The sequence below is a fragment of the Nuphar pumila genome, chromosome 6 (genome assembly GCF_984573655.1).
Source record: "Nuphar pumila chromosome 6, dmNupPumi1.hap1.1, whole genome shotgun sequence".
NCBI lineage: Eukaryota > Viridiplantae > Streptophyta > Magnoliopsida > Nymphaeales > Nymphaeaceae > Nuphar > Nuphar pumila.
The window spans coordinates 107,676,509-107,691,036 of NC_143254.1; the positions used below are offsets into that span (position 1 = coordinate 107,676,509).

Consider the following 14,528-nt stretch of genomic DNA (forward strand, 5'->3'; position numbering starts at 1 on the left):
TGTTTTTAATGTTTTCCTCTAAGAATGTGATTTTTCACATCTTAGATTGATCTTCCTTCGACTATCTGAACCCAAGGTTTGAAAAATTTTTCGACAACCCTAGAAGTGAACCCTCTGTCATCAATTTTTGTTGACCAGAGGAGTGAATCCTTTCAGTCATTTAGCCTCATCTCTTTCAATTTTCTGTAAATAATTTTTGTTTGTTTGTTTGACTCAAAAGAGAATGTGGCAAATATAGTCAAACAACATTACCGCTACCGACCTGAGAGAATGTCGGTCATCGAGAAAAAGGAAATAGTATTTTATGAGTATTTTTTTTTTTCATAAATCAAAATTGGGTTTTCACAGTGGTAATCCCTGGTCCACCATTTGCCAAAACAAAAAATTAACTAACCTTTTTCATTAAATTTCATTTTTTCTATTTTGTTTTTTCAATGATAAACAAGGCTCCAACTGAGGGCTCACAATCACCGACATGGATGGATTTGTTGCATTTTGATACCACTATAAGATTATTTACACACGGAAGGTGCAAACCAAGTCAAAGGGTGTACACAGTTACACGATAAATTGTCGCAGATAGATGGTTTAATCACAGTCTCTAGCCTTTCAATCTAGTTTCTTTCTTTTCAAAAACTTGTAATTTTTATTTATTTTTCATTAATTCTAGAATCGGACCCTAGAGCCCTTTTAATAATCTTGAAAGGGAGCTGTATTGGGACATGTTCAATAGAGAAGTGCTTCTCTAACTAAAGGGTTGCATCCATTAGATTTATAGTTATTTCTTGGTAGACATGTAACCATTGAAGGTGACCCTTCCCAATGGTTACCTTATGGGCACATATTCTCAACAGACCTACATTTGGATAATTAAGGTTGTGTGTGTGAATTGTGGAAAGTTTTCAGTTATTACATTTAATTGATTGTACTTTTCATCTTCGCTTCTAAGACACTTTGGTCCCTAAAACCAGACAATTGATTATTTCTTAGTCAAATAACATGATTAAATGGTTTCAATTTTTATTTTTGGATGCAAAAATGTGGGGTGATTTAATAAGGATGAAAAATGAATTGTATATCTTAAGTGGTTATTTTATTTTATTTTATTTTATTTTTTGAGTGTCTTAAGTCATTATTTAATGTGCATTAAGAAAGAAGCAAGTCTCTTGAAGGTAATAATGAAAAGTTAATCATACTTTTTAAATAGCTGAGTGGTTTGTAATTTACTCAAAGCCTTTTTATTACATATATCACTTGGATCCATCGCCATATGTGTACGTGTGATTTATAGGTTGAGCGTAAAAAACACATTTTGATCAGATCATTTTGAATCCCCACTGCACATCTCACAACTGGGTGCCATTCATAATGGTCCCTAAGTGAGATTGCAGTTGGTGTTCAATATGACGTGATTAATATTTCATTGCATGACATGTCTCTCTCTCTCTCTCAATCTATCTCTGGCTCGTGCCCCAATTTTGAGGTATTGCCTTGTTTGTTATCTATGCAAAACACCAGGAATTGAATTACATTCGACGCCTGACATGTGAATGGATCTTTATTGTATCAATACCATGTGGTGTTGGTATATATTGGAATCTCTTGGCATGTTTGTTTCTTAATTTTCAAACCCATGGACCGCACATGAATACTCAGACCATGCGCAACTAGGCACCACATGCTTCCATGGTTGCTTCTTCTAGACTCTGTTTGGGAGCCAAAGATGGGAGTGAAGATGGTATTTAATGCAGGTGTAATTAATACCACCTACCTCTATAGGTGTTTGGGAATCCCATTTTGAGAGATGAAGCTGGTGTTGGGAGTACAGATGGGCCAATATTGGTTGTTCCAGTTTAGAGGAATTAAGATCTGCAACATGAATCGAGTTGAAGACATAAGCACATAGAATTTTTGTTGTATTGTAAACGTAAATATAAGCATGCAAAGTTGTCCAATAGATACCTTGTCATATTCCTCAAAAGGATATGATAATTTGTGACTCTTCAAGAAAGAACAAGCCTCATCTCGCATCATTGTTGCTTTGATCATTTGTTATGAACATTAAATAATGAGCAGTTAGTTTCTATTAGTCGATAGCAAAACATGATGATTATCACTTTATGTACTCATCGGAAAATAAGGAATAAGGTAAATAGTCTTTGACAATTCCATTTCATCTATCATATCTTGTTTGTGGTATTGTTGAAGTCCTTCTATAAATCTATATAAATATTACATAAACTCATAGAATGTAATACATTCATGGTAGATTAATATGAGTTTATATGCAAACCTAACAAATAAATAAACAAACAAAACTGACACTTATGTCATTGCTCAATATATTTTTTATATACAAATCATGCTTATTCGGTTCTTCTGGTTGTTGCTCATCTTCATGGTTCTTACCAACCCGTTTTCATGATAAATTAGAAATGAATATAACGCGTACATGTTAGCACCACTGACTTTACACACATAACTTGTTTCATTATATATCTTACTGCAATTTGATCATTACTTGGAGATGGGGGGCTTTGGTTATCTTTCTACTGTCACTTTTTATTTTATGTATATACATCACAAACTACATAATATATGCATAGAATTCATAAGACATTAAAGTAAATCATTAAAAAGCTCTAAATAAATATATAAAAGTGATTCATTCAACAACTCTTAACAAATACACATTTTGCAACATGAGATACTCAAACATATTGATATTCATGCTTTCACCTATTGTGACCAACTTCACTACATATACTACACTTGTATGACATAACATCCTTGTGTTTTGTTATTCATCTCTTCACCTTAGGTCGCTTTAGTTTATGAGTCACTTTTGATAGATAGACATGAATAAGAGTCGATGAACGGTTGAGTGAGTCATTATCCACCATCGAAAGAAATGAATATGTATTATATGCAACTCGCTATGATTCAACTCTGAGAAACTTGTCACAGTAATCCTTTAGTGGTTTTTTATCATACAAAATTCATGTGATCGCATGTTCACATAGAATCCCACAAATCTGTCAATCTTCACAAGAGCATAACTTCTTCTCTAGATCAAATACTATAATTATGAGATCAATTGTGGGCTTTGTACCAACATCGATGATAATGCACTACCTACACATGTAATTGTTATGTATTTCTCTTAAGTGCCTCTATATTTTCTTTTACCTCAAACACCACAATGCCTGACATTTTTTGCCTGATATTCTTTCTTTTATCAAAAAGTTTTATTAGCATGAGACAAATTATCTTAATAAGAGGCACTAGGGGCATGTCATGTACGGAGAGAATTTATGAATTGAAGTTCTCTGCTATATTAGATGTTAAGCACCTATATTTTCTTGTTGAAAAGTGATGCCTAGCTCAATGTTTCATATTCATGTTAATGGCCATATAATGGTATGCAACTTCATTTTACTCCTCGACTTTCAAAAGAAAATAATTGCATTTTTGTCTCATGGTTGCTTGAATTGCACTCCATAAAAGTGCACTAAGTGGTGAACCAATCTTTTTAGCAAAGTTCTTTATCAAGTGTTTCATGCAATATTCAACATGACATCTAGGTCATGTGGGAGGAGACAACATACTTTAGCCCTACATGACTATCTCAGATAACTGTCAATACTCATTACTATCTAAACTCATCAAAGCATATGAATTCTTTCTTTAGATGCTTCAAAAACCATGCATATAAATTCTTTGACTCATCTACAACTACAATTGTTGCTAGAAATATCTCACCACAATGATTAATACTATTGGTCAAAAAATAATATACTCATGTATTTTTCTTTTATGAATCTGCCATCTATCATAAGAATTAGATGACATCATTTTGAAAACTCATCAATGCATGGATGAAATGATAAGAACAAGTACTTAAATTGATCTTTTTTATCAGTCTGAATATACCCTAGCGCTCTAAGGCTAGCTTTCATCAAATGATCCAAGTATACAGGAAGCATCCTGAATGACTCTTTGAATGAGCCATATAGCTCCTCCATTATCCATTCTCATCTACACAATGTTTGTTTGTAAGTAACATCTACATTTTTCTCATGATTGATGTCATTTATGATTTCTTTTGGAGTTATCTATAGATTATCATGCAGGCATTTGTAAATAATACCTTAAATCTACTTGAAAGACACTTTTTCATTAGAAGGTTGTCCAATGATCAACCACGTGTATGCTCACTTTCATACTTCTTTACTTGAAAGAAATTTTTTTCGTACATTTATGCAATAGATGTTTCAGGGGTAATCAACCATCGTCAATAAGTTCTTTTTCATGCATATGACGGTGACTTTGTTATTGTAGCTCTTTACAAATTTTGCTTTATAGTTATTCTTGATAACGTTATTTCCAAAATTCATAATAATATTGAAGATCATTAAACCTTAGACCGAATGCAATTTTTTAATCATTTCAGCTTATTGTTAGTCACTGAAAAGATTATCAATCATTAAGTTTTTCGTTACGCAACTCGTCAACAACTAAGATGCCTCCATTTTAATGATTTTTAATTATTCTTCATTGTATGAGAATTCATTGAGCGAGAACCTATTCAACCATGTCTCATTGGTGTAAAAATATAAAACAGTTCTACTACCCAACAAATGCTCATATATCTTATATAACATACTAAGGGTTCGAGTTTTCAATTGTCATTTGTATATTATTTTCATCCGCCAATATTTGTATCATGTCATCAATGTCTTGGTCAGGCTCGGCCGACATAGTATATTCATCATCATGAATATCAGTGGATTCTTTATAGTCAACATGATCATTGCTACCACTAATTGACTACTTGATTACACAAACTAAATCAAAATTTGTTGTATATATCACTTCTTTTGCTTTCATGCATGGACATTTATGCATTTTTAACTTTTAAGATTAATCAGAAAAATAGCATCTTCATCATTACACCTATATCTCAAGCATACATTACAAAGTTCAACAACTTATACCTGGTTATGTCATATTCTCTAGAAGGTTGCATGTCATCCAAATTACTGCGAAGAAGATCAGTAGCATTGATTTGCTCATATAGTTTCACATATTTTACAGTGATATTCTGATTATGTACAACATCAATTGTTTATATAAGTTCTTAATTGGCTATACATTAAATATTTATATCCTTAATTGGCTTAGGTAATGCATGAGATTTACGTGCTTGAGCTCAATGTTTAGGACATTAATATCGTCCACTGTTTGGGACAATTGGATGTTCACCAAAGGATTGAGCTCAATAGACGATGCCTTAAATAGATGCACATTCTTCACAAGATTCTCATCATTTCATTCATTAACAACTTCTTGTATATCACTTTCAACTGTATCTTGTTTAATTTTGAGAGCAACTAAGTAAATGCCGTTGCTAAATAACATTGACTCTACATTATCATCATTCAAAACACCTATCAATATATCTTTGCTACTTACTTTAGGATAATTATTAGAGGCTCAATAACTCTTTTTCATATTCGATTTTATAAGATATCAAAGTCATAAATTCTTTAGAGCTACTATTTTTGGAGATCAATATAAATCTTCAAGTAGGGTAATCAATGTTATGGTAGTGTATTTTAACCCTTTAAGAGGTCATCCTTAACTGCCTACACCAACCACACAATATATCATTCATGTAATGAAAATAGCATGTGAAAAACAGTCATCTATATACCCTTGATACATTCAATTAGCAAAACTACTTACAACAACTATTCTGAAAGCCACATACCCATAATAACCCCATAAACCCTATTCAATGCTTGTGTACAGTCAACACCAAACCTGTCACACTAATTGAATGCTTGTGTACAATCAACCCTATCCCCATTACACCAAGACACCACTGAATATTAAAAAAGGATAAGCAAACAAACATAAATTATCAACACCAACATATATATAAATAACCATAAATTCAGTGCTAAATATTCAATAAAACACACACAACAACAACCAAACACACATACTGCAACGCTATTAAATGCTTATATCTACAAAAAAGAAAAAAATCAGAATAAAATAAAACAATATATATAGTTTGTATGAAACTCACATTTCAACCTAACCGGAGATGTCAATGAGAAGGATACTACAACCTTGTCGGAACGAAGCAAAAAGATTTAACGAAAATCATAATAAGAGAAAAGAGAAAAGGGTTAGGGGTTCTAGAAGGAAAAGGGTTAGGGTTTTTTCCAAAAAAAAATAAAAACAAAACAAAACAAAAATGATTTTATATATAATTTAAAAGCATGCAAATGTATGAAAATTCGCATACTAAAAATTTATGCGTGTCAGTACATATTTGCTGATCTCATTTAAGAGAATTTAGTATAGGGAGATTTGCAAGCACTCTTTACAAAGGTTGTACATTGTTTATAAAAGTAGCACCATATTTGTGATTTTCGTATAAAATTGTGAAGGTAGAAGACATTTACAAAAATTATATGTGAATATTGTGACACATTTGCAGACATCTTTGAAGATCATTTACTTAGAGAATATTTGCATGGTAGCTCACGAATGTCATATTATATATATGCAAAGGTAGTACCTTATTTGCATAGATCGACTAGATTGTGAAGGTCAAGGACATTCACAAACATTAATATTTGAATGTCGTCACACATTTGTAAACTTCCTTGAGGATCAATTACTTAAAGGAGATTCACATGTTTACTCATGAATGTCATCTATATATGTGAATTTTGTATGGTATTTACAAAGGTACGCAGGAGGACGTTTGCATATTTGGTTATGTGAACTTCATGAGATCCGCAAAATCATCTTGTGAATGTACTTTTTAGTGAGAGGTTGTGAGATTGGTACAACGTACCTATAGATCGTATAAACCTCATAAAGTTCTCTCGTGCGAAGGGTAAAAAGGTTTTAAAAAAGTTGGGCATTTATGAATTTAGACGTGGAACCGTTTTTAAAAATTATAGAGCATTTTGAGAAATTTGTGTCATTTTTTCTTAGAGTACATCATTCGCCCAAAAGTAAATTGATCATGTTTGTAATATTTTGTAGGTAAATTGGCCATCTTGCCATGTTTTCTAGTTTGTGCTATACATGGTTGGTATTGCATAAAAAATTAATGTCATGTACGTCATTGCCCCAAAAAAAACTATTATTGTCATTCTTCAAAAGATGAACAATTATATAAACTCAAAAAGGCTATTATTGTCTATATCAACTCAAAAAAGCTATTATTGTCATTCTTGAAAAATATGACTAATTATATCAACTCAAATGGTCATGCTAAGGGTATTCTTATGTAAAAATCAGGTAAACGACTTTGTCGCTAGTTTTAAAACACTCCCAAAGGTGACCATGAAAATGGAAGTGTTGTAGTTCTATAGACTCTGGTCACCAAGTGATGCCAAAAGTAACTACCCTTGACATCCAAAGGAGTTATCTGAATTTTGTTAGAAAGGGATGTGGCAATGGACGCAGCACAAAAGGACATGCTGGTCAGAACCATCTCAAAACATAAAATTATGGCATTGTATGTTTCTATGCTACGTGGAGGCCGCTCAAGCATGGAAGACAAAAACGATGCTCGATATAATGCATCAATGTGGATAGAGCTCACCTACTATTACAAAAAAGTGGGGCAAGCTCCAAACTGACTTCATACAGGGAATTTGTTCTTTCATTGATGCTTTAGGAGAAGCAACTTCTCAGAGTTGTGGATCTTGCATTCTCAAATCTGAAAATGAAATTTCTTAGTATTGGAAAACTCTTCTACAAATTTTTATTCTCCTTATAAAACTTGCTTCTATGTTGAGAATTTTTTTTTGTTAAAAATAAATGTTTTAACTATTTTTTCTTATGCTGCGTTCTGCTTGTTTTGTTATTTAATACTCTGTCAAATTTTTTCTTATGCTCCCTTCCTACTCTGTCAGATATGATTTTTGTTATTTATTAGAAGAAGAAAAAATCGAGATGCTTTAGAAAGAATACCCTGAAATTGTCCACTAGAGCTCCACTCGTCTGGTGGGGGCGATTCGTGAATGCCACCAGGCTGAAGTAATGTCACAAATTAATTTGAAACCCATGGTTGTGCATCCTTTGCAATGGGATCAAAGCTGGGTGTAGTCCCATGTGGACAAGGGGGGGGCTGGGGTTCTTACACCAGTAAACTTGAGTGAGTGAGGTGGTTTTTCAACAGTTAAAAAAAGAACTACTAAGAAGCTGTGCATGTGGGAGCAGATGATTTGTGGCTTGAATTCAGGGTACAACACTGTTAAACAAATGATTGTGTTGTGCTTATCATTGCTAGTAGGAACAACAACGAGAGGGGCCAATTTTAAAAACACCATCTCAACCTACTAATGTGAGCGGTTAAGGAAATGTTTGGCATCATGTGGAACATGACCACGTTCGTGAATGTGACCCTAGTGCCCTCATAACAATACAGACATGGTCACCTTTTTTGCCAGTATGGCATTCATAGTTTCAAAACACCAGAATGTCCCAAGGCTGCATGGGGGTGTATATATATATATATAATCATTAGAATATGAGAACTGAACTAAAAATATAAGCATTTTCAGCGCTTTTTTTGCAAATCCAACCATGTGGATGTGCTTGGCATGGTGAATTTGCTAAGAATCAACCATTGGATCGTCGATGAAAAAAAATGAATTTTGAGTTCTTGAATATTTATAAAGATTGTGAGCCAATTGATTTTAAAGCCTTAAAAAAATCTCATTTATTCATCAAAATCGGATGATTAAAGAGTAGGTTATTTATCAAACCAAACATGCAGATCACATCTGTACGGTTAGATTCAAGAAAAAAGAACAAAAAAATCATAAAATTTGTGGTTTACACATTTATCATATTTTCAATTCTCATATTATATATATATATATATATATATATATATATATATATATATATATATATATATATATATATATATATCATTTTTACATTGTAGGAGAATAAAGTAGCAATAATAGTGACAATTTTGGTTTGGTCCGGACATTTAACATATATAACATCCCAATTCACCCCATTTTCTATATCAAACAGTGCATCAAACCGCACCTTAGAATAGCATTTGAGCTCATGAATATTGGTAACTTTTCCTGTTACTGAAGAAATGTGTGTGAAATATTTGTTACAGTCGACTATACTTACAATCTACTAAAAAGCACCATGGGTTTAACTTTTTTTTTTTTGTTACTTTTTAATTTGTTTGAAATCTAGCCTTATAAATGTGGTTTACATGGGTTGTCAGTGAAAAACCAGTTTTCATCATGAGAATGTGTCATACGAGTAGGTTTTCTAAGACGTGACACATGTGTAGGTTTTAAAAAAATATACTGACAATGTATCAAAATTTCATAACTCGGAAAAACATGTTTTTAAGCTGAAATATATGGCACCCATCCAAGATGCAATGCGATGTTGAGTGCATCACTTGCATCTATGGGGTCAGATCGACTTGACAAAGTGTGCACTTACGATAGTATGGTACAATAGACTGTACCTTATGTTGGTGCGTGCGTGTGCGTGTGCGTGTGCGTGTAAGCCTTTTTTTTATAGCCTTGGTTTGGAAGAAAGAAATTAATGAAGGCGGTGAAGGGTAATTGTTCAGGAAAACTTTCATAGCCTTGGTTTTGCAGAAAGAAATTAATGAAGGCGGTGACAGGGGTCAGAGTAATTTTTCAAAAAAAGAAAAAGAAAAAGAAGCATAGGAATGGTCCGCATGGAAGAGCGCTTCATGTGGGGGGTGAAGATGGGTGCATGTGTTTATGTTGGACTTGCAAATTTGTTCTTCATTTAAAAAATAGTTTCCTTGGTCAGAAACCTTGAGAAGGAGTTTCTGGTTTTGTTTGTACGTGAGATGTGCTGGACATGAGGAATACTATATTCCCTATTTACAGTAAAAGACGACAGCATTTTTTTATTTGTTAGGCTTTTATTTGTCCATCGGAGAACAGAAGAGACAAAAATAACATGGGGCGGGAGGGACACCAGACATCGAATTTGGTGGTTTAGAGTCTATAGACCACTTTATTCAAGCATTGCCTTTGTTCCAGCCGCCATGTTTTCACCTTTATTTTCTTGATGTAGATGGATACCTCTAGCCTTTGTCACGGGCTTAGAGGCAAAGGCCCCACACGCGACGTTACATGGCGGTCAGGAACAGCCTTAATTAATCACTATCACAAAATAATTTAGTATGCTGTAAGTTTGCATAACAATGCCCTTGCCCTTGTACTTTTAAATAAATTAAACTTTTTAATAAGCAATGACTAACAGAAGCAACAACAGTGGGTTTTACCATCTAAGCAGGAGCTAATTTTGCTCGAATTTCAAACCCACCTGAAATGGCCTGACACACTGTACAGGTTTAACTTTCCTCGTTATTGAAAAACACAGAGCATGCAAATATACTGTTTCTGCGCCAGTTACACAGAAGAAGACCATTCCCATGATAAATGCAATGTTAATAATGAAATAGCTCAAACTGCCAGAGATTCTAGTAGGGTGTGAGTAAATCCAGAGGCTAAGGCTTCAAACAAATTCGAGTTGAGCATGAAGTTTTGCTTAAATTCGAGTACTCTTGAAGCATTTGAGCCAACCAGTACTCACCATGTGTTCTGCCACGTGTGCCACAGACACATGGGGCCCATCCCATATGGCTAGATGCGGCAAAGCACATGACAGGTGATGGTTGGCCCAAAACTTCAGGGATTCTTGAATTTTAGTTCTTGATAGGTCCCCAATCACCATAGCAATTTAGTCTGACCATGATTGAGCTTATTCTATGGCTTGCCTCCAGGCAAAAATTGAAATTGAATAGCTAATAAAAATACCATACCATGTATGGTCCTGTTGTCTGGGGATGCTGGAGCAGGGAAGACTAAAAATGGTCCTAACCTTCTGCCTTTTTGCACAAGAGGTCATTTTTTATGCAGCTCTACTGTTGATGACCATCCATCTCTACAATTCTCGAGATAGACACCACACCCATCTCGAGAAATGCCAAGATGGTCGGCTGTCATGCAGGTCGCTGCATATTGTGTTCACTTTATATAAATGGCAGCTTTTAGGCTTGGACCTGCTTCTCCATGCTACTGAGCCTAGACACTTTATCATTGTGCCAAGCAATTGCTCTCTGCTTGAACAAGTAATTAATTGTTGCCAACTTAGAGGGGTGGATTGTTAATGGAGACTGTATTTGGCCTGGGTTCTAGGCAGTCCTGGATCCAATTTTTCTTGGTCATGGATTAGACAAACAAGGTCTGCTCCGAAAATTGTTCACATCTGGATTGAACAACTTGGACCTCATCCAATCTAAAATTCCATCCAGCATTGTTGCTCAAGCTTTCCGTATTTTAAATAAACATGCTAAAGTGGCCTTTTAGTGGAGCCAGATCCAAAAGATTGGGCTATGAATTCCTTGCATCATAGAGGACTTATGCTACTTATCCATCCAATTTCAGATATGAGTCTAAATGCAAAGGATCCGGTTGGGTCAGGGTCCATGGTCAATGACAATCGCTAAATTCATTCCCCTGACAATGCAGTCAATTTTGGACAAAAAATGCTTCATCATCATCATTTATTACTATTATTGTTTATTACTGCTATTAATTGGCAACACCACCAAGGAAGATTCTACTGTCCTAAATTAGGCTTTGCTGAGGTTTCCCTGGCCACAAGCATACGGACCATCCCCCTTCTCCTCTGAAAACTGCAAACTTTTCTGAGTCCATTTTTTTATACAATTAGAAAAAGACAACCAGAGTTGAAGGCTTTTAGCAGCCATAGTAACTCATGCACACACTTTCATATGGTAAAAACAAAATTGTGGCGTCCCAAGAATAAAATACTACCATTTTGCCAAAACTATCCTTTCCAACATAATTTTTTTTCAAAACAACACTCTTCTCAGCAGCCCATGACTTATCACAAGGAGACTGACTATTAACAAATTGCCAAAGTCACAGCAACTTATCCTCTTTTTATGTAGTGATGAATATACATTATACAGGCTGCTAGAATATGAGAACTACTGTGTGAGCTGCACATTTTAAACACCTTTTTTGCTAATATAGGATCATGCAAATGTGTGTAACATGGTAAATTTGCTAAGAAATTACTGTTGGATCATGTAGTTTCGATGAAAAAGAATGATTTTTTATTACTTTAATATTTATGAAAATTCTAAGCCACTGATTTTCGAGCCTTAAAAGGTTCTGCTCATGCATAGTAACCAGATGATTCAGTTCCTATAAAACCAAACATGTAGATTACATCCGCATGGTCAGTGGTGTAGCTAGGATTCATGTGAGGTGGGGGGGGCAAACAGGGGTGTAGCAAAAAAAAAAAATTTGTGTGATAGTAGGGGGTTCGGGGGCAGTGGCCCCGAATTTTTTTTTTTGAGATAAAATAAAAAATGGCTACAATTATTAATAAAAAACTACTTCATATCATATGGATGAATCAAACTATTTGCTGCAGTCAGGGCTGGGCTGGGCTACAAAAATGGATAAAAATCTATTTCATATGGAATCAGGACTGGGCTTTTAAAAAAAAAAATTTAACTGTTTCGGGAGGCACAGCCCAGTCCTGCCCCTGCCCCCCCCCCCCCAGCTACGCCTTTGCGCATGGTTATATTCAAAAGAGAATAACAAAAACCCATGAAAATCTTAGTTCACATGGTAGTTCTCATATTCTAGCAGCCCTACATCATTCCAAGCTTTCCAAACTCCTGAAAAGGAATGCTACATCAAAACTTTATAATATAAGAAATGACCAATGCATACTCTGAAAAAACATGTCATTTTGGGATTTGAAGTTTATCAACATTATTTCTGGGACAAACCCATATTAGATATCATCTACCTTCAGATCAAGGGTTATCTTGCAAGGCATTTCTGTCATTTTGAGCATAAGGGCAGTTATGGCAGTTTCAAAGTGGCAATTCTGAATGTTATTAACAAAGGTATGACCAATTTGGTAACTGTGTCCAAAAGAGAATCCAACTCCTCGCCTACAAAAAAAAGGTTCGGTCCCTCCCTCCACTCTTGCTCAAAGTCTCTCTGCTCCAACAGAGTACAGAAACAGAGTTATCTCTACAAACAGAGTTTGATCCATGTCTAAATTACAGAGGTTCAAAGGTGTGAGGCAGAGGCACTGGGGCTCCTGGGTCTCTGAAATCAGGCACCCTCTGCTGTAATACCTCCAACTCCTCTGAAAAAGAAGCACAAGTTTGCATGCATTTGAATTACTAAGTTCTTTCCATTTTTTTCCATTTTCAGGAAGACCAGAATCTGGCTTGGAACATTTGAGACGGCAGAGGATGCGGCGAGAGCTTACGACGAGGCGGCTCGGTTGATGTCGGGGCCGCGTGCCCGAACCAACTTCCCGTTTGATCCAAATTCTTCAAATTCAAGCACGTTCACGGAGAGCATAACAGCAAAGTTGCAGAAGTGCTATCACGCGAGCATGCAACGACAGAAGCCCAGCGGTGATCGCCGAGAAGAGGTCATTGATCAGAGGATCGACGATAATGAGGGCATCAGGAAGAAAGAAATGGATGAGCATTATGAGAGTTTGGATGAGGAGCACATTGAACAGATGATTGAAGAACTTCTCTACTATGGATCAATGGAGATTTCTTCTTCTTCCTCTTCTTCTTCGGTTTCAGAGTAATAGTCATGCTTTGGGTTTCTAGTGTGCATTATGGATTGGTGGTAGTCATCCTTGCTATTACATATAGATATGTACAAGAAAAATAAAGATACAGGTGGGTTATAGCTTATAGTCTTTTTGTTATGCTTCTTGTGCTGTTTCAAACCGAACTCATGTCAACTGAGCACTGAGCAGTGACTTAGTGGAGATGGGTATCAGAGTTTGTGAAGGTTCGTCCTCTTTGTGGACTCTATATGAGTTAGTCCCATCAAATTAAAGAAATTAAAAGATGTTATCATTGTCCTCCTTCTTCCTCTGCTCATCAATACGATGGTTTATGAGTATGTGGACTTACTGTGCTCGTTATGGCACTGAAGATATATGAGAGAGAGAGAGAGAGTTGGTTTCCATCGAGCGTTACCCTCAGCCTGATTTCAGTTACTGATTTCATTAATGCCAGTTAATGTGGAACATGGTAGTTTCAAGTTATGAAGAATGGACCCAATCTCTGCCATGTAGGGTCCTGTAATGTGTGATATTTCCTAAAATGAACACGCAAAAGAGAAGATTTGTAGAAAGATGAGCACCGACTCGGACTAGTCCCATCTTTTTTTGGGTAATCACTAGTCCCCATGTTCGATTATGATGAAAACAAGTATTTTCCATGATAAGATTTTAGTACATTTTTCACTCAACCCATATCCTTCTAAAAAGGTTTGCTTTATAACAAATTTAAGAGTGTGACAAAAAACCTTCTTGTTTATACCTGTTCTTATCCTAATTTTTGGGGAAAAGCCTAGGATTCTTCCTCCCATAATTTTTTCAAT

At 35.1% G+C, this 14,528-nt stretch overlaps 1 protein-coding gene across 1 annotated transcript; it reads left to right on the forward strand.

The window, feature by feature from the left end:
- The first annotated feature begins 13,125 nt into the window (after positions 1-13,125).
- LOC149835606 (ethylene-responsive transcription factor ERF003-like) lies at positions 13,126-13,722 on the forward strand. Its single transcript, XM_090009624.1, has 2 exons — positions 13,126-13,242; positions 13,329-13,722. Exons 1-2 carry the CDS (start codon positions 13,163-13,165, stop codon positions 13,720-13,722), a joined length of 474 nt encoding a protein of 157 aa, XP_089865750.1. The 5' UTR covers positions 13,126-13,162.
- The last annotated feature ends 806 nt before the right edge of the window (positions 13,723-14,528 follow it).